Source organism: Pseudonaja textilis, chromosome 1 (genome assembly GCF_049901715.1).
Source record: "Pseudonaja textilis isolate UNSWEBS1 chromosome 1, rPseTex1.2, whole genome shotgun sequence".
Lineage (NCBI taxonomy): Eukaryota > Metazoa > Chordata > Lepidosauria > Squamata > Elapidae > Pseudonaja > Pseudonaja textilis.
Window position 1 is genome coordinate 153,909,294 of NC_141990.1, and position 26,152 is coordinate 153,935,445.

The following is a 26,152-nucleotide window of genomic DNA, read 5'->3' on the forward strand; positions in this document are numbered from 1 at the left end:
TGCAAGCTGGATACTTTTGCCTCAGCTGAGGCTGCCTTTGGGAGGCGGGCGCTTCAGTGAGTGCATGTAGCTAGGGGGACTCAGGATCACAACAATCTCCACTCATAGGGACACCAGGCTTTGATATGTCCCATCCGTGGATTCTCCAATTGTCATGCTGGAGAAAGCGTTATCTTACCTGAATGCTTCTTCTCAGCAGGGCGATGGAGAATCCACTCCCTCCCTAGGAGGCAGTCAGGTCCCTCATCCAGTACAGTAACAATGGAAGAGCCAACGCCACCAACGAGTCCTTCATATTGCCGCACCTTCGTCGTGAACTGGGGGAAAGTGACAGTTAACAAAGATGTGGCAAAGATTATGGACTCAGTCTCCGGGCAGAAAGGCATGTGTCAACCCATCCATGGATTCTATATCGCCGTGCTGAGAAGAAGTGTTCAGCTAAGACAACACTCTTTTTCCTAAACTGGACAGCAGACCTGTATCCATACTTCTCTATGCAGATGATACAGTTTTATTACAACAAACTAGATCTTGAAAGGACCATGACAACTTTGGCCCTTTTCTTTAAAGAACATTCATTACAGATCAATTATAAAAAAATAAAGGTTGTGTGTTCTGCAAAAGGTTTTTAAAAATTGTATTGCATCCTTGAATGTCCTAAAATAAAGTAGATTCCCCTATTCAAATACTTCAGCTTATGTTACACTACTCTGAGAAGCATCATATGCAGACTAAACAGTTGCTTCAAATGTGTAGAAGAATTCAGCAGCAATTCTTTCTTTCTTCTTCTCCAGAAGTGCCCAGTCAGACCAGTTCCCCTGAAGCTTTCTGAAGCCAAGACAATATCCCAGCTCATGTAATGTAACCCAATTAATCCCAGGTATTAATTATCAGTATTTGGAAAGGGTACAATCAAAATTTATAAGAAAGTTATTCCAAGTGGTGAAATGCATGCTTAATGTTGCTCTGTGGGTGGAGGCAGGACTTTCAAAAGTTGAAATGAGGACATGGCTCTGTATGTTGAAATATTGACTGAAGTTTCATTTCTAATCTCAAGGTTTGATGCATCTAATATTAATGGAATATATACGATAAATATATGTCTGGAAAGTCCAAATTGGCAAAAAATTATTTAAAACTTTTTTTCAAGAGTGTCAGTGTATAAGAATTCATGAACTGGAATAGACATGGCAACAAGTCAGCCAAAGGGGACTGTCTGGTGACTTGAGACACAGTATTTGTTGTATGAGCCATGCGAGACAGCTTAGAACAGGGGTCTCAAACACAATTTACCTAGGGGCCGCTGGAGGCAGAGTCTGGGTGAGGCTGGGCCGCATAAGGGATTCCACAATGTTAAAAAAATATCCTCAAATGTCATCAACAGTTAATGATTTCTCCAATACATGAACTGTCCTGAACACATGAATGGAACATTGACCGAAGATTGAATGAAGATCATGAACAGTTCCTCAGAACATGGCTTCTCCAGCTTACTAATATTATACTTTCATATCACGGTGGGGGCCACGGGATATCGTCCTGCGGGCCGCAATTGGCCCGCGGGCCACAAGAATGAGACCCCTGGCTTAGAGCCAGGGCATGTCCTAGCTTAAACTGTTCTGTGTATAAAAGAATTAATTTGTCTTTGCTTGAGAGTTCTAGTGCTTGTTCTTATACTTGCTATTTCTTCTTCTCTATCACATTGCAAGAACTGCATGGGTATTGTATACATGCATCATGTTTTATATTATTGTATATAAAGAAGTTTCTTCATATAATGAATCCTGCTGAATTATTTGCTTGTGTGCTGGCTGGATCGCTACAAACTGCAACAAAGAGAGATGCTCACACCCTTGGATCAAGATCAGGCAATGGCAGTGCTAAAGCAAAGGATCCTTCATATAAAATTATGATCAGAATATAGTAAAGTTTAATAAAGTTTACTTAGGATACATTAGAACAGTGAAGCAGTTAAATGAGTTTTGCCCCATTTTATGACCTTCCTTGCTAGAGCTGTTAAGTGAACCACTGCAGATAAGTTAGTAACACTAACTTAAATATGTGCTTGTTAAGTGAATTTGGTTTCCATATTGACTTTACTTGTCAGAAGGTCACAAAAGGTAACCATCATAAATATGAGTGAGTTGCCAAGCATCTGAAATTTGATCACATGACCATGGAGATGCTGAAACAGTTGCAAGTGTGAAAAATGGTCATACTCATAAGTCACTTTTTTCAACGCCTTTGTAACTTCAAACAGTCACTAAATTGATAGTTGTAAGTCAATGGCTGCCAGAAATGTCTAGAAGTTTAGAGCTCATACTGAGTTAACTTGCTTGTGTTTTACTTGTTCAATAAAGGAGAAATTGGGAGAATGATCAAGCCCATGAAAACCTCAGGCTTTCAGTTCCTATCCCAAGGGATGATCAGGTCAAAGTCAGGTCTTACAGTCTCATGGCCACAGCAGGCCATTAAATCATGGTACCAACTTTTGATAAGAACCTTGGGATTGTTGTTGTTTGTGGGGAGGTTCTGCACAGAAACTAGCATTGTGTATTGTGGAAACTGTTGTTCTTAAGGAGCTTCTGGCAGCTTATAAGAGATTTGGATGTCATCTTTCTTGGTGTGTATGCTTTTTATGTTATGCTGTTAAATCTATTTGCTTGAGCTAATAATAAAGCTTAAAATTCCTTTATTTACTGGTATGCTTGTAGTCCCTAGATCAAAAGAACCAGATGCCTGGGCATCAGATCACTGCCCTAACACTTTGCAAACACATTGAAATACAGATTCATATTCTGTCATATAACTTCTCGCAAGACATACATAAAGAAGGGATCTCTTCCAATCCTAATTCCAGGATAAAGAATTTTATGTTCAGTTTTTACTGGCAAATAAGGAGCCTAAAACATTCATTGCAATGTTTGTTTCTGCAGGCAAATGGCTGTCCAATCTCTTCTTAAAAATCTCCAGTAGCACCCACAACTCCTGGGGGCAAGTCATTCCACTGGTCTAGGTTCTCATTGGCAGGAAATTTATCTTTAATTCTAGGCTGCTTCTCTCCTGGATTAGTTTCTATCCATTGCTTCTTGTAAGCTGCTTTGTAGAATAGGTTGACACCCCCTCCCCTTCTTTGTGGCAGCCCCTTAGATATTGGAACACTGCTATCATGTCACCCCATTAAACTAGACATACCCAATTCCTGCAACCATTCTTCAAATGTTTTAGCTTTAGATTAGCACCTAAATATCTTTGTTGTTCTTCTCTGCACTTTTTCTAGAATCTCAGCATCTTGTTTATGCAACCAAAGATGTATCTTACCAAGACATTATAAAGTAGTTTTAACACTTCATGTCATCTTGATTCTGTCCCTCTGTTAATGTAGCCTAGGACTGTGTTGGCTTTTTTGGCAGCTGCATTACATTGCTGGCTCATATTTAAGTGATTGTCCACTAGAACAGCAGTCGCCAACCAGTGGGCCAGTGGGCCATGAGAAAATTTTGGTGGGTCACAGAAAAATCTCACCCCCAGAGCACCCCCCCCAAAGCAATTAATCCAGGCTGGCAGAAACACAAGGCTGCATCGCCCACATGGCCCGCAAGAACCCTCCCCGCCCACTCACTCCTTACCCGGCAAACTTACTTGCTTGCTAAATTGCTATTTTTCCTTTTTCCGACCATCATCTGTTCTGCTGTGCCGGGAGATTTAGATTAGCTAGGAAGCAGGAAATGGTTGGATTTCTTGTTTTCTAGCTAGTCTTTAGATCTTCGGCTCAGCCCAGCCAAACCTCCCTTAGGACTGCAAGCAAATTCAGTGCAGACTCATGGCAAGCAAATTTGAGAGACTGAGCTAGCCGATGGCAGTGAGCAATGCAATCTGCCTGATTTGGGGTAAAAGTTGTTCTTTTTTTAATAAAAAATTCAATATTTATATAAATATTTATAATATTTACATACAAGCCATGCCCAGCCAGTCACATGACCAAGCCACACCCACAAATTAAGCCACGCCCACAGAACTGGCTAGTGGTCCCTGGGATCTAAAATTATGAGTTTGGTGGTCCCTGAGGTCCAAAAGGTTGGCGACCCCTGCGCTGGAATGACAAGGCTCCTCTCAGTTACTACTACTGTATCGAGCCAGGTACACCCTATTCTATACCTGTGCATTTGGTTTTTCTTGCCTAAATATAGAACCTTACTTTTCTCACCATTGAATTTCATTTTATTAGGGTCCAGGGTTGAAATCTGTCAAGATCATTCTATATCTTGAGTCTATCTTCTGGAGTGTTAGCTATTCCTGCCAGCTTGTATCCCCTCATCTAAATTGTTGATGAAGATATTGAAGAGTACTGGGCCTAAGACAGAGCCTTGGAGTACCCCACTGCATACTTCCCTCCATGTAGTTATAGTTACATAACACCTTTTTAAAGAAATAGCAATATAGTGCAAGCTTGATTTAAGTTCTTTACCCTTTGTGCCTTATTTTACTTTGTATACATTTTATTTTGTAAATTGTATTCTATAGGTTATATTTAATTTAAATTGCTGACCTCTAATAAAAATATATTTAAAGTAAGGTAAACCAAGGATGTTCCTCAAAGAATTTGCTTCAGCTGATACTTAAGATAGCATAGCCTCAGTCAGGCCACTAAGGAGATGCAGCCTAACCAAATGAGAGAGTAAAGTGTGGAATAAGGAGCCAAGAGTACTGCCTTTAACAAATTAGTTTGAGTAATTTCTAAACTAGAAATATCCCTATAGATGCACATCTTCATACGACATTGCATTGATAATTGATCCCAGTGCGCCCTTCTTAAAGTGATAATATTATCATATTTTGACACCACCATGCCAACATTTCGGCTGGAGAACTCTTCTAGTGAACATATAATCAAATGACCTGAAATTATTTAGGGAAACTGAAGACCATCAATTAACTATAAATTAGTGCCATCTTCCTGGTACTGTCATCCCTTTCACAGTCATTTTGGGATAGGCTCACTTGTCTATTCAGATTGACCACACTCAGGATTACTATGAATCAGTATCCTATCTCTGAATGAGTTTCTCTACAGAAAAAAATGAGCAAGTACTCGAAGCTGAGATATTGAATAAGGAACAAAGATTTTATGAACATCTTATCTTGACCTGTTTTCTACTTTTGCAAATGGATAAACTGGTAAATTCACATGGTTCTTCTCCCCCTAGAAGCAGGCAAAGATTTTGCAGGAACAATCTAGCCAAAATGTATTGCTCTTCTGCCAAAGTTGTTTGGAAGATTAAGTAACATTTGGCAGATGATGTCAGCAAACATAATGATTAATGTTTCTCAGTTGTAAAACAGATTTTCCATAATAGATGGGTATAGTATCTACATTAGCAGTAGTATATCCGAATCTACATTAGTTCAAGCTTCATAGAGCCACAGTGGCGCAATGGTTAGAGCAGTACTTCAGGCTTCTGCTGACGGATGGCTGCCTGCAATTTGGCATTTCGAATCTCACCAGGCTCAGAGTTCACTCAGCCTTCCATCCTTTCGAAGTCAGTAAAATGAGGACCCAGATTTTGGGGGGCAATATGCTGACTCTGTAAACCGCTTAGAGAGGGCTGTAAAGCTGTGTGAAGCAGTATGGAAGTTTAAATGCTATTGCTATTTCTTTTTACTTCACTTTTTCCCCAGAAAGATTTGTTGTTATTATTGTAGGATTCTACATCTTGCCACCTTTCTTTTGCTAATCTAGAAATTAAATATCTTTCATGAGTGTAGGTTCTAATGGAGATGTCACTATCTACTGTATATCCAGATTACATCTAGTAACAAAATTGGTCCTACAATATGGGAAGCCTTGGTTTGGTGAATTCAATATATTATGTAACTATAAATTTTCTTAGTGGATTAAGTCACTCAGCTTTCATTTAGGAAGGAATAAATAAAGTCAGCTACTAAACAGCATAATTAAGACACAATTCCTATTTTTAAAATGTTAGGTAGTATTGACAATTCTGTGTCTTATCATCTCATTATTGTGAGGTGCAAAACTTTTAAAGCTTGCATTTATATATTACAGGTAGTCCTAAACTTACAATTCATTTAGTGACCATTCAAAGTTATAATGGCACTGAAAAAAGTGAGTTACAACCATTTTTCATAGTTACAACCTTTGCAGCATCCCCATGATCATGTGATCAAAATTAAGATACTTGGCAACTGGTTCATACTTATGACAATTGCTGTGTCCCATGGTCATGTGGTCACCTTTTGCAACCTTCTGACTGGCAAAGTCAATGGGGAAGCCAGATTCACTTAACAACCGGGTTACTAATTTATCAGTTGCAGTGATTCATTTAACAACTGTGGCAAGAAAGGTCATAAAATGGGGCAAAACCCATTTAAAAATGTTTCACTTCACAACAGAAAGTTTGGGCCAGTTGTGGTCGTACATTGAGGACTACCTGTATTTCTCTAAAGTTTTGATACATCATCTAAGTGGCCATTTCGAACCTTTTGGGTGTTATTTTTGATTTGAGGCTCTGCCTGCAGATGTTCTTTTTTTCATTCTTCCTTTCTATAATATTAATTTTGTTTTCAACCAAACTCAGACAATGTCTTTCCATCTTTCTGTCTAGCGCAGCAGATTTTAATGCAAGGTGTTGGCATCAGTTGTGCAGCTATTTGTGTTAATATTGAACAGAGAAGCTAAATTAAGAAATGTATATTTCTAATTTGTTTTATTTCAAAATAAACATTGAAAAAGCATCTCAATTCACAATTTCCAGATGGCTGTAGGATAATAATGACCATTGTTATTAAGCCATTGACAAACATCCAGATTTACTTCTTATTCTGTTAAGGGAACAACAATCTCTCTTACTTGCAAAAACAATCTTTCCATGGATATGACAAACAGCTTTTTAAAATTTAACTTAATTTGATTTGTCAATCGCTTACAAGATAATAGGTATAAGAATAAACATAGTTATGAATACATGAAATGGATACATATAAGAAAAATAAAAGAAACAATAGGATAGGGACAGTAGGCACACTTAGGAAAGGGATGAGGTCAATAGTAGACAGTCTAAGGTTAAAGTTTTTGGGTTTGGGGAAGAAACCACAGAGTCAGGTAGAGTTTTCCAGACTTTGACCACTCTGTTGCTGAAGTCGTATTTTCTGCAGTCAAGTTTGGTGTGGTTAACCTTGAGTTTGTATCTATTGTGTGCTCTTGTATTGTTATGGTTGAAGCTGAAGTATTCATTGACAGGAAGGACATTGCAATGTATGATTTTATATATTATACTTAGATTGGACCAAAGAAGGCGTAGTTCTAGGCTTTCTAGGTCTGGAGTTTTAAGTCTGGTGGCATAAGGCATTCTGCAATGAGTAGAGGAGTGTAGAAATCTTTTTGTGAAATATTTCTGGACTTTCTCAACAGTGTTAATATCAGATATGTAATGTGGGTTCCATACTGTTGAGCTGTATTCGAGTATTGGTCAAGCAAATGTTTTCTTTTCTGCTAGTCTAGCCTAAGGGGGGCTGAAAGTCTTTTCATCTTAAAAAGTAAATGTGATTCCATGCTCCTTATGAGACTTTAAGAACAGAAAGTTTCCAGTAATAGCCATTTTGAACAAGTAATAAACAAAATCTGGCTTAATGGCTCATTTGGGATATATCTACAAAATAGATGTAAATACTACCACAGTTTGCAAGTTATATTTCTGGATATATTGAATTTTACAAAATCAGCATGAAGTATTCTGATTAAATGTTTGCTTCAGAATTTTAAGGTTTATTTTTACCTAAGAAGGTTTTGCATTATGAGTACTGTGTAAACATCAGATTATACAGAATTAACTATGTTTATCATGCAGAGTACAAAAGATATTTTTAAAAATGGTTTATCTTCACTTATCAATGGTTTATCTTCATTTATGTGTTTTCATGCCAAAAAACCTGTTTTATACAAGAGCAGCTGTTATTTTGTACATATTTAATGGTTCCGGTTAAGTAGACTTGTCAATGATGCAATATTAAGATACCAGTTTCATTCTTCTATGTCATAATATACCTTTGAAATCAATTTCACTTTAGAAAGTAGAATGGAAACTTGAGAAAACAAATTGTTCCCCATTTCTGGGCACAATGCCAACACAAAGAAGTGTATCTGCATTACCATTTGCTAAACCAAACACTGAAAATCTAAGACTTGTCAGAAACCCCAGTTGATCAAATTGCATGTGGTAAGCTTTTTGTGAGAAGAGGTGACTTTTTTTTTTTTACAGATAGGCAAATGTTCATCAACAGATTAAATGGGAAAAGTTGCAAACCTTGCCTCTCAGTATAAAAAAAATATATGTACCATGATTCATTCTGATGGAAAATAAAGCAGTGGGTCTCTTTATATTTCTAAATCTTTATATTTCTAAATCTTAAATTCTAATTCTATTTAAAAAAAACTTCTATAAGAAAATAACACATTATTTCAATTTTGGAAATTATCATTACTTTTTAGATCTTTTCAGTAGATTTAAGGCACTTCTGTTTCCTATGTCCAAACATAAATTCACTTAAACAAGAATAGCCATTATTTATGATAAAGAAATCATTATTCCAACAAAGCTACCTTAGCACAATAATGGAATGGAATTGTCACTCACATTGTTAGGGGTGCCTTCATATGTTTATCATCTAAGATGATATGTCATAATCCATTTTTCTGAAGTCTACATAGGAAAAACAAGATAGCTTTTGAATAAAATTAAATGGATAGTAATTGAACAGCAGCGCTCAAAATGGAAACAAGACAACGGCACATTTCAGCCTCACAAAAACTATCACTGGCCTCAAATAGCAGTAGTGTAACAGGAAACTTTGGCAGCTGAATTACAAACAATTAAAAAATTATAATCTATTACTGAAGATTTGAACAGAATAGTGAGCTCTTAGCCTATAATCTTTGTTAACTGATAAAGTGGTACTCAGTCTCTTCCTCTCAATTTCCACAATCAGGTAAAGCTGCTAAACTTTGTTTTTCCACATCCATTTCTCCCTCTTCTACTCCCTAAATCTAAAGTCATGTAATAGCAAACCCACTCTAAGCATCTGAGAAAGTGAGCTCCTGTTCACAACAGCTTGTGTAAGGTTAGCTAATCTTGAAGATGCTGCCATTTTCACTGTCTACAAACACCTGACATGCTGTAATTCAACAGCTTCAGTGGCATCACTTTTTTAGCTATCACTTCGTAAACTTTTTCCTGAGAAATCACAAAGACAATGTTTTTATGGCAGAGACACCGTTTTTGTTATTTCTTTGTAAAACCTGCAAGCATTATATTCATATTGTCCCAGTTATAAATTTCAATTTGGTTTTCTAGGCAGAATGCTAATAGTTTGTATTTAATCCTTCTAAAAGTGAACACTTCCAGTTATATAGGTTTTACCACTGCACATAACAATCTGTGAAGTGACAATAACATCTAGTATTTTCATACTGTATGTTTTTATGGATAGTAATAGGAGCCACTTGAATAGAGGCAACTCCAAATGCTATTAAAGATGATTAGTATTTTCTGGCAATAGATGATACCAGTTTTATTTATTAAATCCATAGAGATTCCAAGATATAAAAACAAAGAAGATAATTTAAAAGAACCTGTCGTGGACCTGTGTATGACACAAGAACAGAAATTTGAAGGCAGTTTCCCACCATGCAGTATGACATGCAACAGCTCTACAAGGTAAAATGCTCAAAACAAGCAACTATCAAAAGAAAAAAACGTAACTGCTCACCGAGTCAAATTTTAAAAAGGGCTCTAAATCTGAAATGTACAAAATGTATTATAATGGGAAGAACAGGTGTTGAAGAATATAACTTGGATGGATGGATTTAATCATATTTGTAATGGCTACCAGATTTTGATAACTCTAAGTGGTATACAGTATTAAAAACAGATTGAGCAATACACAGCAAAGAAAAAGTTCCTGTCTAGAAATACCTTCTATGGCATGCAACATTCCCAGAAAGAAACTGCCACCCAGTCTAGCCCAAGGCCTAGAGGAAGGTTTTAAAGCAGGCTTGTCCAACCTTTCACCTTCCCTGGGCCACATTAGAAGATGAAAATTTGGTTTGGGCCACACATAAAATAAAATAACAGTAACGATACTTGATCATCCCAAAAAACCATAGAAAACATTTTTTTCATAAGATATCATAAAAAATAGTCAACCAGGGAGAAAGGAATGCCGGGGGGGGGGAGAAAGCTCGCCCGCCTCGCGCCTACCTCTCCTCCTGCAAATGGTCCAGCTGGATGTGGCAGGATTGGAAGGCGAGGACCGGGAGGCTTGGTGCAGCAGCAGCAGCAGCAGCGGGGGCAGAAGCCGCTACAAAAGCTGTGGCGGCAGCGGCAGCGGTGGCGGCAACAGCAGGAGGTGGCGGAGCGGGACTCGGGCTGCGGCTGCCTTGGCACGAGGAGCGCTCTGACGGCGCCTACCTTTTCTGTTGCTGCTTGGCGTGACACTCGCCTCGCCCCGCCTGACGCCTGCCTCTCCTCCTCCTCGCTGGCTCGTCCTCTTGCATGAAGGTTGGGGTGGGCACTGGGCCGCATTACAAGCCGACCTGGGCTGCATGTGGCCCGCGGGCTGGACAAGCCTGTTTTAAAGGCTCACTTAAATGAAGACAGAAAAACACTACAAATCTTTAAGAGTATGCTGTTCTAAAGAAGGCCCACTTCCTAAGTCTCACAAAATGAATGGAACTCAAACTCTGTTGTATCATGTTGGACAGGCAGACAGGACAGAATAGGCAAATACAGATAGATTGTCCCACAGACAGCTTAACTGACTTTTTTCCTTGATAATTGACAATACATAGCATCCAAATTTATATATTCTAATAGGGAGATGTTAAAGGGAGATCCTTGGAGATACTTTAAATGATGCAATAATTCTTAATATAGCAGTTAAAACTGCTATCTAGATTTCTTACTGTACTTTGGAAGAAATCTTACCTGTTTTCCAGTTTAGTGAATAATCATTTGTTTTAAGAAGTCCTGCATGCATTCATAAAGAGATATACATTGATTACTCCATTTATTATGTTTATCTTCATCATTAGTGAGTGTAGATTATTCAATATTCAGGGATGTCAGTAGGACAGATGAGGCCATCTTTGAGGCTTTATGGTTGCCAACTTACGTGACTTAAACCTATTATTTAGAGAAAACCTAATTTAATTTCACTGAAATATACTTTCAATGTATTTAAAACTCATGTCCAGTTTTAAAAAGAAAATCTAACTAATTTAAAAAAAAAATCTAAAAAAGAATTTAGCATTGATTAAGGTTCTGATCTTGGCATACCTTTTTAGAAGATTCCCTCAAATGAAATAAAAATCAGTTTCAAAGAATTCTACAATATATTATATTATACAGATTATTCAGAACATTTTAATTTTATTTTTTCTAAAGAAAAGTGCATTATAGTCCATTGTTAATACAGTACCAGTAGGAGTTTTCTGCTCTAGATAGTTCCAAAGTTCTTCAACTTTTATGTAATCAAATTTAGTTTACTTTATTGTCGTTGCACCTCGTACAATGAATTAAATGCCATCTTCAGTGTACATTATAACTATAAAAATAAAACACAAACACACATCCTTCACGTTCCATACAATTGAGTTGAAAACCCCTGATATTGCATTAATATTGCATTATACAGTAGAATTCAGTAGAGTTACTGCTCTGGGATAGAAGCTGTTTTTCAGTCTATGTGTCCTTGTTTTTATTATCCTGTACCATCTGCCAGATCATAATACTTCAAAAAAAGGGTGCCCAGGATGAGATGGAACTTTAAGAATGTTTTGAACTTTCTTAAGGCAGCAGAAGCTATAAATTTCTTCCAAAGAGGGGAGAGGGCAACCAGTGATCCTCTGGGCATTGATGTTAACCCTCTGGAGTGCTGTCCTATCTGCCACTGTGTAATTGGCAAATTATACACAGGTGCAGTAAGTTAAAATACTCTCTATAGTGCTTCGGTAGAAGGTCACCAGCAGTTTTTCATTCAGTTGTTGTTTCCTGAGAAGTCTTAGGTAGTATAATCTCTGCTGGGCCCTTTTGACCAGTGCTGCAATGTTAGCACCCCAGGTCAGGTCCTCTTTTATGATAACATCCAGAAACTTAAAACTGGCCACTTGCTCCACTTGGTCTCTGTTGAGATAATTCCCCATTAGGAGAATGAGCACATACAGGGAGACGTATTTGAGAGAAGTGTTTGAATAATACACACACAGAACACAGATACACTGTACAGTAAATGTAGGTTTTTACTTCCAGAAACTTTTAACCAAAGTTTAAGGTAAGATCAGTCAGTTTTTAGTCCAGGGATAATCCAATAACAAAGTCTAGTGTCAAAAACAATTCAGTAACAGACTTACATCACATCCAAGCATAGCAGTCAATTAGGAAAAATGGAGGAACGGCAATACTCTCCAACGGAAAGAAACAGAGTCTCACTGAGACTTCTTCTGAGACTAAAAAACCCAGGTTTCTGGCTCCATCATATGGCCGTTTGAGAAACCACACCCAATTACACTTTTGCATTTTCCTAAAGATACGGTTTTTAAAATGTCTATCCTGGTTTATATATTGTCCAACCCAAATAGCTGTTAGGTGACTTACATTCCTAACATTCTCCCCTTTTGGGTATGACAATATATACAACCTTACGTTCTAAGTTCATAATCTTCACAGCATGCCTTATGCTTTATAGAGCCTTGGACCTTTGTAAAATGATCAGCTATATTGTTTTCTGACATACAGTATTCTAGCTTAATCATTTTACTTTGCATACATTGTCTCACATTTAAATACCTTAAATCTGTGTGTTTCATTCTTGTCTTAAGAGCAATATTTGAAGCCATCTGTATTGCTGATTGATTATCTTCATAAACAACAATAGAATTTGTTACATCAATTCCCATGTCAATCAATAATTGCTTATACAAAACTAAATCTGTACATAGTAAATACAAGCATGAGAATTCAGCCTCCATTGTTGACAAACTTAGGTGTTTCTAATAGACCTCCATCCAATCAATACCTTTCTGAATAATATTACAGTACCCAATGTAGATTTTCGTGTATTTATGTCTGTAGCAAAACTTGCATCAGCATATGCAGTTAAACTCAGTTCATCTTTAGGCTCGAAATACAATGCATAATGCAGCTTGCCAGTGCCTTTCAGTCGGCTCAACATTAAATCTCGCTAATTGATTAACACGGTATGCTATATCTGACCTTGACCAATTACTGAGATAAGATAAACTACCAATCAAGGACTGATAAATGTTCTTATCAAAAACAGGACTTTGAACATCACTATGGCTAAACTTCTGGCTCATTGGGGTTTTAGCCAGCTTACAAAGTTCCATTTTAAAACTTTTTAGCAATTGGTTAATTTTATCTGCCTGTGTGATCTTATATCCTCCCCTAGTTCTATCTATCTTTAAACCAAGATATTGCTTGATTTCTCCTAATTGTTTTATCTTAAATTTCTTTAACAGTGAAATTATTTTAGTAGCTTCTTGTTCAGTTTTGGTGATTAATGCTGTGTCATCAGTAAACAATAAAATTATACCATTACTTCTTTTTTAAACAAACATAGATCAGCCATGCCAGCTACAAAACCTATCTTAGATAATTCTTTAACTATACATTGGTTCCATTCATATCCCGATTACTTCAAACCATAAAGACTCTTTTTCAATCTCCAGCAATCAGTTGTATTATCATTTTTGAGACCTAAAGGTTTCTTTAAATATATAGTGTGTGGCAATGGTGCATGCAGATATGCTGTCTCTACATCCAAATGATTTACAATGTATTTCTTCTTAGCTGCCCACACTAATGCTGCCCTTAATGTAGTAGCCTTCAGACTAGGTGCAAACAGCTCATCGTAATCATTTGCTGTCTGATTAAACCCTTGTGCTACTAACCTGGCTTTATGGGTAACAGTCCCATCTACACCTGTCTTTAGTTTATAAATCCATTTACATCCTATGGCATGTTTACCTGGTGGTAACTTAACATTTTCGTATACTTCCAGTTTTTTTAATGATTCCAGTTCTTTATCCATTGCTTCCTGCCAAGCAGTCTGATCCTTAGCAGGATAGAGTTTTAGTTCATTATAGTTATTTGGAACTGTATTCACTTGGCATACAACACTAGCCTGATATCTATCAGGTGGTCGTGTTACTTGGGTTGAACATCTTGGTAATACAGGGCTTACTGGTGGACTTTCCTGTGCCACCTGCTCCTGTTCTTCTACCTCCTCCTGTGCCTGTTCTTCCTCTTTAATGGCTCTTTGTGGTTTACTTATTTCATCTTTAGGGACTATTTGGGTGTCAATAATAATATCATTGCTGGATTCCTGTTCCAGTTTATCCCACCCAATGCACTCAAGAAATTTTGCACGAGCACTACAATAAACATGAGCTGTGCCTTGATCCCAGAATCTAAACGATCTATGGTTGGCCTCATAACCCACAAAAACTAACTTCTTAGTGCTATGTTGCCCTTTCAGTCTTACTTGTGAGGGAATATGCACCCATGCTGGAGCTCCAAATTTGTGTAGGTAACTTAAATTTGGTTTTCTGCCATACCAACAAGTGAATGGCAATTCTCCAGTTGTTGTATTAACTACATTGTTTAAAACATGATTACTACACATTATGGCCTCACCCCACAGTGTTTCAGGTAAACCTGAATCAGATAACATAGTGCGAGCCATGGCTTGTAACGTTTGCCCTCTCCATTCTACGAACGAGTTTATGTTGTGGTCTGTAAGGTACAGAACGTTTCAACACCAGCCAATTTCAGCATAGTTTGGAATCTTTTGTTAACAAACTCAGTCCCATTATCAGTAACTAAAGTAATTACTTTCCTTTTCATTTTTCTCTCAGCAAACCTTAGCCAGTTAAAGAAATGTTGGAATGTTTCTGTTTTGTTTTTCATAAGATAGTAGAAACCGTATCATGAGTAATGGTCCATAATATTCAAAATATAATAGGCATCTCCTAAACTAGGTATCTTAGGACCAATTATGTCAGCAAAAACAACCTCTAAAGGTTCTTTGGTCTTAAACCCATTAAGTCTGTTTGATGGAGTAACCTTGCTCTTCTCTTGGCTACAAGCATTACGGTTTAAAAAACTTGCTACAGGGTTTCAATTTTACTCCCTCTGACAATTCAACAGTTTGTTTGAGCATTTTGAAATTAATGTGCCCCAGACGTCTATGCAGTAAATGTATACATTCATCATGTGGCTTAGCATTGTTATAAACTGAGTTAGCCATGTTCAACTGGTCATCATGTATTACATTCATTCTCTAATGTAGCAGTAACACTTTTACTTTTACCCTCTTTCTCTATTATACAGTTATGTCCCCTAAAGGTTACTACATAACCAAGATTAACTAAAGCCCTTACTGATAATAAATTAAATTTTAGTTTAGGTACATATAGCATAGTTAAATGTTCATTTATACAAGAACAATATGCAGTACCTTCACCAGATGCTTTCATCTTCCATCCATTTGCCAATGTTACATGTTGTTTACTCATGGACATCTTTACAAACCTCTTTCTATCTTTAGTAATGCACTGCGATGCTCCACTATCAACAACCCACAAATCATGGTTTACAGTTGAATTGCTAGACATAGCTAAACTAACATTCTTCTTGGCCTTCTGGTGATTACCAATATTGTTGTTTTCCCTTCTTACAGAATCCAGCTATATGTCCCCTAGCCCCACAAGAAAAACATTTCCTCACGGTATAGGCAGTTGAAGACAAATCCTCTTCTTGTGGTTGTTCCTTCCTCAGTTGGTCCCTATTCAGCTGTCTTCTTGCTTCTTCTAACAACCTTTCGGTTGTCAGTCAATATCAGTTTATCTCTGGGCAGGACTTCCAGTGAAGATACACAGTCATCATAACTTTCATCCAATCAGGAAAGAATGATGTAAACTTGATACAGCTCTGAAAATATCAGTTCCTTTTCACGTAGCTCCTGAAAAGTTCTTTTCGTGAAGTTTAAATGAGCTAACATATCTCCACCTTTCAGAAGACGTGCTTGAAACTGTTTACGTGTAAGATGTATGTGTGCACCTACACTGTCACAAACATAAATCGTTTTTAAATTCTCCCAACACCTAGCAACAGACTCTTCTCCACGAATATGGACTAGCTGCTGGTCACTCAGTGTTAATCCAATTATACAAAGAGCTCATTCGTTATTCTGTTTAAAGTCAGCAAGCTTCTTGGCATCATCCTCATTTTCTGGATCCCAAGCATTTACATCTGGTAGATTTTGAACTACATTCCATAAACCTTCTCTATGCAAAAGTAGACTGCACTTCATAGACCAGGAAACATAGTTTGTTCCATCCAACCAGGTTTTCAGTTATAGACTTGTTGAAGTGACTTGTGCCATCTTTACCAGGATATTAACCCACAATTAAACAGTAAACAGCTGTCTGTATACAGTACTGTGTATTCACACTAACTCTCAGTTATCTGAGCCTGGTATGGCCTGGGCCCATAACCAGAATTGAGGTAATTCCCCGTTAGGAGAATGAGCGCATAAAGGGAGATGTATTTGAGAGAAATGTTTGAATAATACACACACAGCACAGAGATACACTGTACAGTAAATGTAGGTTTTAAATTGCTATTTGTGTTAACAAATTAGCGAGATTTAACGCTGAGCTGACTGAAAGGCACTGGCAAGCTGCTAAGCGTGTGTTAAGAAAACTGAAACAAACAATGCATTATCCATTGTATTTGGAGCCTAAAGATGAACTAAGTCTAACTGCATATGCCAATGCAAGTTTTGCTACAGACATTAATATACGAAAATCTACATCAGGTACTGTAATATTATTGGGAAAGGTGTTGATTGGATGTAGGTCTATTCGACAGAAACATCTAAGTTTGTCAACAATGGTGGCTGAATTCTCATGTTTGTCTTTATTATGTACAGATTTAATTTGTTATAAGCAACTATTAATTGACATGGGAATTGATGTAACAAGTTCTATTGTTGTTTATGAAGATAACCAATCAGCAATACAAATGGCTTCAAATATTGCTGTTAAGTCAAGATCAAAACACACAGATTTAAGATATTTAAATGTGAGAGAATGTGTGCAAAGTAAGATGATTAAGCTGGAATACTGTATGTCAGAAAATAACATCGCAGATCATTTTACAAAAGCCCAAGACTCTGTAAAGCATAAGGCTTGCTGTGAGGATTATGGACTTAGAACATAAGGTTGTATATATTGTCCTACCCAAAGGGGAGAATGTTAGGAATGTAAGGGTTGGAAAATATATAAACCAGGATAGACATTTTAATACTGTCTCTTTAAGAGAATGCTAAAACTGTAATCGGGTGTGGTTCCTCAAACGGCCATAAGATGGAGTCATAAACCTGGGTTGTTTAGTCCTGTTCTGTTGTTTCTCGAGTGTTGCTGTTCCTATTGACTGTTATTGATCATCGTTATTCTTGGATTTGATGTAAGTCTGTTACTGAACTGTTTTTGATACTGGATTTTGTTATTGGATTATCCCTGGACTGAAACTGACTGTTTTAACTGTGAATGACTTGGACTGCTTGTTTGGACTTTGCTTAAACATTTATTGGAAGTAAAAACCTACATTTTACTATACAGTGTATCTGTGTGCTAGTTGTGTGTTATTCTTCACCACTCTCACTATGTCTCCCTGTGTGTGCTCATTCTCCTAACGGGGAATTACTTCAACACTCACCATGTTGTATCATCTGCAAATTTAATAATAGTATTTGTGGTGTGAGTGAGAATGCAGTCATTAACATAAAGAGTATAGAGCAAGGGACTCAACACACAAGCGGTATAATAGTGTTAAGAATAAAGGCTGAAGAGAGATGATTATCTAATCTGACCCTCTGAGAGCGGCCAGACTTTGCTTTTGCTTATTTCATTACTATGTTGAATACTGTAGTTGATGAGCTACAAGGGTCATCAAAAGTGGTTAATACTTCCATCTAAATTAAAAAAAAAAACTACTTAAAATCCTTGCTAAAACTGGGATTATTGTTTTCTGAGGGAACACTTAAAAAAGCCTCCACCCCTCCAGCAGTTCTTTAACTATAAAACTCTACTTGTGTGCTGCCAACTATAAAATAATACAGATCTATAATCACTTTTCATTTTGAACTCTTAAAATAAATCCAGTTATTACTGCAAGTACTTTAGAAGTGAACATTTCAATGCCAAATTAAATGCAAGTTTAAAGGGAACTCCCTGTACTAAATCTATATTGGCATAAAGAATAAATGTCTACTGCTAAAAGACTTAAAGATGACATACTGCATATGCATTGTTACAAAATGTGCAATGATCATAATATGCTAATGTTAAGGAATACTTGGAATATATTTCCACATTGTCAAGTTCCAACCTCTTTTAAATTGACATTAATACATAATTTTGCTCTTTAGAGACTTCTGAAGAGATACCAGAAAAATGTAGTCAACAGAAAAGACTTGAGCTACATTCTCAAAACTGATGAAGAACTAGTTTTGACTGAGCAGCTTTAAATTTCTGTTGCCAAGTATTTTGATGAATCACTAGCAATCTATACCACTATAAAGGTCCCTAATCTCTTTATAAAAGTGTTTCATTTTTTCTACATTTCTATGCCCATAAAATGGCTGAAATTGAGTCTTCTAGTAATTAAAATGTGGACTACTTTTGAATACTTAGATCTTGATCCATATTAGAGGACCAAGGTGAGTTGAGGTATGTTGTGCTGAGAGAAAGTGATTGGCCCAAAGTCACCCAACCGGCTATCATGCCTAAAGTGGGACTAGAACTTAGTCTCCTAATTTATAGCCTGATGCCTTTAACCATTAGACCAAATTACTCACACCAGTAAGATAAACAGTTATATATGTTTATAATTGTTACTGAGCAACTGCTGAATAAACTGAAGTAACTATTATATTATTACTTCAGTTTATTCAGCAATTGTTCAGTAACAATTTACCTATTATAATTCTGATTTTCATACCTAGTTGTTCCTACTCAAGAATTATTACAGTAATACAGTCTGTAAACGAACATGAATGTCTGCTCACCTGTTATTAAGTTGATTAGAAAATATAAAAAGATAGGTTACCTTGTTGTAGAGAAGTTGAATTTTGAGAAGCTATTGGGATTCTGTTTATCGGCTGGCAATTTTTTTTATTTCTTTGCAGGTCTGATATATTTTACAGAGATCCTGTCTAACCACAGAAAACCAATATATCGTTTATCCTTTCAGTATCACATTTAGTATCTTCCAGTTGGACTTTTTTTGCAGTCTTCATAGATATTATAGTACTAAAACTTGCTCAACTTTTCATTTGTAGACATAAAGCTTTGTCCCAAAGATGTTTTTTCAAAAGGCAACTGGACTGTTTTTTCTTGAAGACATTTTGTTTCTCATCCAAGAAGCTTCTTCAGTTGTGACTGAAGTCAAAATTGGAGAAGCTTCTTAGATGAGAAGCAAAACATCTTCAAGGAAAAACAAAGAAAGTTCAGTTGCCTTTTGAAAAAGTACCTTTCTAATGTGTGTAAAAATATCTGAATACTTGTTTATGCAGTATACTGAGAGAAAGATACATTTGGAATAAAATTAAAATTATAATGTTTCTGTCAAATTTCTCTCTTTCTGAATTGCTACTACCAGGTCTTCTTTCCTCCTAATTGTTTTCAGCTAGAAAACTATTGCAATGTGTAAATAACATTTAAGGTGTGTCAGAAAGATTGCACTAGAAGATCAATGTATACCAAACAATCGCAATCAATTAATCTTGATTCATAGTAGACTGAACAAATTGACTTATCTGGGTAATATCTATCCATTTTCACCTGCTTATAGTCTTAGAATGGATCAGTTTCAGGCATTAAAAATAAGTCCAACTTGGGAATCTTACATTTTGAACAGTAATTGATAAATGGAAGCTGAAAAAAGTTTCCAGAATTTTGAATACAAAATGCACCACAAAGTCATTTGTCAAATGTTACCGTATGTAACTTGCCTTTAAAAAATTCCAAATAGAAAAATGCACACAGAAAATACTTTCATCAACCTTATACCAAGTAGTGCATCTGTCTGGGAATCTAAATTATTTTGTTCTTTTTCTATGGTTTTTCCCATAATATATCCTATGGGGTAGATTTGAGATAGGTAATTAGTGCTTGGCCTATTTCCTGCTTTCTTTCAGCATTTGTCATCAGCATTCCATGATAAATTGTACATTTATGACAGCACAGTTTTTCACTTTAAAAATGTGCACAAACACAAGAATCCTTCAGCTGGCTTCACTTCTATATCTGTATAAATATGTTATGAGAGCTGGTATAGTATAACCATTAAAGTGCTGGTTTAGAAGTTGAAAGAGCCAAATTATAGTTGTTCCTTGGGCTTGGGAACCACCATGGTGACTTTGGGGGAGTCCCTTTCAGCCCTAGACAATTATCTACCACCCCCTGCTAAAGTAGCAGGGTAGATTATGACCCACAGCTTTCAATAAAGAGCCCTGAAGTAGATTCATTTGTTATTTTTGTAAAAACATACATTTTCTGCTCAGAAAAGAATGATAATTCTTGAACCCTCTTTTGGCATCATGGTATTTCCGCTTGTGCTATTTGAAAACTTTTTTTAAAAGTATCCCTGGATGGCTAAAGAGATCTGTTGCCTTCTCCTACACCAGATTAATAGAATAGCGTGCTTTAGCTCTTTGCTACCATCTAATAGTCTCATGATTATTTGTGGTCCGTATATAGAATGCCTAAACCTTATTCAATTTTACTTTAGGTTTTTCTTTGGGTGAGGGTGTCTTGTTTGTTTTTGGTTAGACTGGACATTTGGTTTCTTTTGCTTATTGCAACAGTTCTTGCTATTTGCATTTTTTAACATTAAACATAGTTTATAAGTATTTTATATACATAATTATGACTGCATTAAAATGTATCAGAACCAGAGTAGCATAATAATTAAGAAACCTGGTTAGAAAGTGGCAGAATGTGAGTTTTGGTCCCACCACAAAGCCAGCTGGGTGTCCTTGAGCCAATCATTCTATCTCAGCCCAAAGAAGTCAGCAATGGCAAACCAAAATCTTGCTAAGAAACCTTCAAGGATTTGTCAAGCAGCCACCAGGAGTAAAAAACTGACTTGAGGAGACAATAATTAAATGCAACAGCACATTTAATCATGGGACCTTTGGATAATACTCCTCCTTGCTGTTCCATTTTTTTCTAGTGAAGTAAACAAAAGGGAATGCGAGTTTTTGACAGACTTTTGTACTAAACTTGAAATGGACAAAACTGCATGTCAAACAGGTAAGGGTGCTATAAAATATGTATAATGAAAAATGTGGTAAAAATTGGTGACTCGAGTAGTAGAGTTTTCAGTGGAGTTTTCCAATCAGAAATTTCAAAAGTTGTGGGGAATCTACATTCAAACAGATGGAACCATTCTATTTGATGTGGCCATGAGGACCCAGATTGTTGGGGGCAATATGCTGGTAAATGGTATATAAGTCTAAGTGCTATTGCTATTTGCTAATAGAGGAAGTTGATATTTAAAAAATTGGGGTGGGGCTGAATGATTGAATTAAAATTTGAAAATCTGCCTTATCATTCTCTGTGTAGGAACAGCTCTAGAAATAGCTGGAATATCTAACTCTCAAAAAGATGTTAGAAAAACTGAGAAGGAGTAGTCATTAGTCTATTGAGGAACGCCTTCATTTTTCCCACAGACTGAGCGGAATATTTTTCAGTTAAATAATAAAAGACAATACCTAGAATTGACTGGCCCCCTCTAAAGCCAACCTATTCTGCAACAAAATATGTTTAGTGGGCAAGGTCAAGCCCTTTTCTTTTATCTTTATAAAAATGGGTAAGAACAATACAGTTCCAGTCTAACAGAAAACATACTGAACTGTTAATGGTCGTAAATAAAGCAGTCACCACTGGAAGCCACCAATTCTTGTTCTTTCTTCTGGGGAGATAAATCCACTGCTAAGGACTTCTCCAGGTCTTAACTGTATACCGTAATAAGGTCCTTAAGCTCTAATGTAGGTCCAAAAAGCAGGAAGATCATTTTGAGAGGAAGTCATAACTAGATTATTTAATTATTCCATTGTGAAGAGACTCTGGAAATGATTATCACACAATTTTGCAGGTATTTGGCAGGTTAACCCAAAACCTCTATCATTAAGAACTGTTAACTAGATGCCATATTCAAGATGGGCTCTTAAGCTTAGCAGCTGTGATTAAACTTCCCCATTTCTCTTTTATAGTTTGCCTTTTCTTTGATTTTAGATTTTTTTTATTCTAGAAACAGTTGAAATACACTGACGGTGCCGTTACACTGGAAAGCATTTGCTACCAGGAGGAGAACCTTTTTTTAGTTTAATAAACTCAATATCAAACCAAGATTTAGATCTCCTATGAGGAAAGTTGGGACAAACTGAGAACAATCTTGCTATGGAAGAACAAGAATAAACTATTTATAGTGTACATATTCCTGCTTGCCTGCTTCTGTCTTAAGCTTTAATAAATTATTTAAGATGTTGTTTTTGTGGATGTCTAGTAATTTTTCATCCAGAAATATGCCACTTCCTTTGATGAAGAGTCACATTTCTCAGGGCCAATAGTTCAGGACCAAAAAATACTTTGGGGACTCTCTGTGGGGCCAGTATAGTTGGAACTTCAAGTTGTGTGCCTCGGCTTCACTTAAAGCTTGGTATGTGGGTTACAAATAAGGCAATACAGAGAACAGCTATTAGAAATATATTCCTCACTTGATCAGTCCGCATTGTTTCTCTGAATCAGTGAGCTCCATTAAAAAATATTAAGTCGTGCAAAAGCTCTGACTCTTATTTATCTATTTTGTCAAAAACTACAGATGGCTAAAAGTCATGTGTAAATGTTCCCAAAAGAGAAAACACAGATAGAAATTAATAAGAAAAATCTAATCAGTAGTGCAAAACGTAAATCATATGTGCATTGCATACTATAACCGATAGAATTTTTTAAAAGATAAAACAATGTATGGAAATTATAGGGTATACAGGATTTTGGATTATTGGATATTAATGGACATACTGAAAATACTGAAGGGGAAAAAAAAGATGGTAATAGGAATAAGTTGGTAATTGGGATTAGGCTATTCCAGAAAAAGTAGCCAAGGGTGTCACTTCCTACTCCCATTGGACTCAGCATTGCTTCTGAGTGGACGTGCACAGGGTTGTATTATGAAAATCACCTTGCATGCTGAAGATTTACCACTTCAGATAATTAAATTAGAATCTTTTGCTTAAAGCTTGACTTGGCACAAAGGCAAGCTTTTAGGACTCCACCCAGATTTCCATGAATACCACTAATAAACTATAGTACACACCCGGCATATGGCAGAGAATATTATTACATGGCAGAGAATATTATTCACCTGGTACTTGCTACTTCAACTCCCAAGAAAAGAAAGATGTGAAGGAGATGAGCGGAGCTGCTTCTTCAGCCTTCAGGAAGAATAAGAAATTCTGCATCTTGACTGTTGCTCTTTCTACTGACATAGAATTGTTACTTGAGTAATAAAGTGAAGATGCTGCACTGAAGGGTCTCTCTGAGCTTGATTGTTTTCTCGCAGATGTTTTGCTACCCAAACTAGGTAACATCATCAGTGCTTTGATGATGCTACTTAGTTTGAGTAATGAAATGTCTAGAAGAAAACAACCAAATTCAGAGAGCACCAAGCACCCCTCATTTCAACCCTGAACTACAAATATTCTTTATTAGATGCCACACTGTTATGCAGATGAATGAGATAAGATAATTAGACATTTATTAAAGCATCTTGCTTCTACTAATCTACATCTTATTTTTCCATACGGGCATTCATGAGAGGGGAGGGATAGCCACATGTAGAAAGCATAAGGAGGAAACGGCAAGGACGGGCTACTCCATGTATATAAACTATCTGCAGTAATCATACATAATCAGTAAATGTATTGTTTTTATCCATAGGTATGTGTACACGTACATGTAGAAAAAATATGGCAACATTTAAAATCAGTAAATTATGACCATTTTATATGATTTCCTAATAATTTACTCACATATTTGTTTTGGGGTTTTTTTTAGAAATTTTTCAGGAAGTGCATGAGGAAGAGGTAAGCACTTTTTCCATTTTCTAGTATAAAATGACAAGTCTCTATCCCCAAAGGGCTTTCTTATTATTTCCAGGCAGCAACTGAAAGCCTTATGAAAGTTAAAATAGATTTCAAATTTTAAGTCAATATGTTCAAAACTATAGTTCATGTTGCCTAAGAGTCTCACTTTAAGGATAATGAAACTATATTTGAAAGTCATATTGGACATACAGGAGAAAATATTAATTGGTTTTATAATTATGGCACTTGGGATAGTAGAAAACTATTATAGAGAGAAGTATGGGAAAATGTTTTGATGTGCAAGTCTTAGTAAAAGTCAGCTCGTTTGTTCGAAGGTCCATTTTGTGTTTTTTACTTGCATTGTTTTAATATAAAGATTAGCCTGGCACCAATTATATGACATAGGCATTAGCTATCTGTTGAAATGCAGATGTTATACAACTTTGTTTTTAAAAGTCTCTTTGTTAGAACAAATATCAGATAGAGCTGATAGACTTTTTTTCAAGATTGATTTATTCTGACAGGCAAAACTTAAAAAAAAAATCTTAAAACGTTTTACTTGAACTTGCCAGCATACAAATAAGCCTGAAGCAGCTGTAGCTTGCACATTTCTCCTGCCAAAAGTTATAACTTGTTACTGAAATGATTAGAACATATGCTAAATATTGAATTATGGCACATTTCTCTTTTTTTCAAGTTCCACACCTTCAGTAGTTTAATTTCCATCAGGAAGCTGGAAACATTTGTAGATTGTTTCAAAAGTAATTTAGCATTGTAAAAACGTATGTTCTTCAGTACAGGATTCATATTTTAGGCTTGTTATAGTATATTACTTACTAAGGTCATAATTGCAAGAGTCCATTTTCAAATTTTTTTTAGCCTTTTTCCCCTCAAAAACATGTATTTGAGATTTGACTTGAAAAATGTAATATGTTTAAACTGAATTACAAATAGTCCCCTCATTTTAAAACAAATTCAGGAAAGCAATCTCTATCTTTTGCAAGCTTTATTTATATCAGAATGGTGACCCTCTGCTCTTGTTTCTTGGTTTGATGTTTTTAATGTAGTCCTTTCTTTAACAAAATAATAATAATTTATATTATATGATTCGTAAACTATTATTATTTTCCCTTTTCTCTTTCAGCAGGAAATTGGACGAAAGAGCTCTATCAAAGTAGTGCATTTTGGTCTGGTATAAACCAGAAATATTGATGCATAGTAAGAAAATTAAAGTCCTACAGATCATTTGCTGTGAAAAACAAGAAGCTTTCAACTAACATAAGATTCTGAAATCATGTTCAAATAATTCACTAGTATATATTAACTTCTTGCATAAATGGTTAAATCAAGGGGAATTAAATGTGCTCAGCTCTGCCTGAATCTTACGATTTTTAGGTCAGTCATATAATTCATTTACCAACAGCAAGGGGCCTTGTTTCTACTGCATTTTGTATGCTCCTAGAGCAACATATGTGATGACTAATCACCATTATTAACATTATATATTTAGAATATCATAATAATTTTTTGCCCTAGGTGGAAAGTATCTCATGAACCTATTTTATATTGAAGGATTATCAATACTTATTGATACTATAAAGAGATAATAAACTATTTTAATAATGTACTTTAAAGACTTATAAATAGATCTGATTAGATTTTACTTGTATTATTAAACATAATTCTATAACTTTCCTTATATTTTTGTATTTTTATTTGGTGGGAGTAATAGATTTTAACTAAAGCATGTCACCTAACTACAGTTATTATAAACAATGTAAAAATTATAAGGTTTACTTTGCCTCTTACCATAACTACAATATAGGAAAAAAATAAAACAAAAATATGGAGGAACAAATGTATGCACACAAAAATAAGCTGCAACTTTATTATAAAGAGA

At 36.0% G+C, this 26,152-nt stretch overlaps 1 protein-coding gene across 2 annotated transcripts in view; it reads left to right on the forward strand.

The window, feature by feature from the left end:
* WDPCP (WD repeat containing planar cell polarity effector) overlaps positions 1 to 25,942 on the forward strand; it is a 179,850-nt gene extending 153,908 nt beyond the window's left edge. The window contains exons 15-18 of one of the 2 annotated variants that reach the window (XM_026712893.2): positions 9,608 to 9,734; positions 21,339 to 21,418; positions 24,224 to 24,252; positions 25,397 to 25,942. In XM_026712893.2, the coding sequence (XP_026568678.2) occupies positions 9,608 to 9,734; positions 21,339 to 21,418; positions 24,224 to 24,252; positions 25,397 to 25,450 (290 nt within the window). In that variant the 3' untranslated portion in view covers positions 25,451 to 25,942. The remainder of the gene's footprint in view (positions 1 to 9,607; positions 9,735 to 21,338; positions 21,419 to 24,223; positions 24,253 to 25,396) is intronic. The other variant, XM_026712894.2, reaches the window with a different exon arrangement.
* The last annotated feature ends 210 nt before the right edge of the window (positions 25,943 to 26,152 follow it).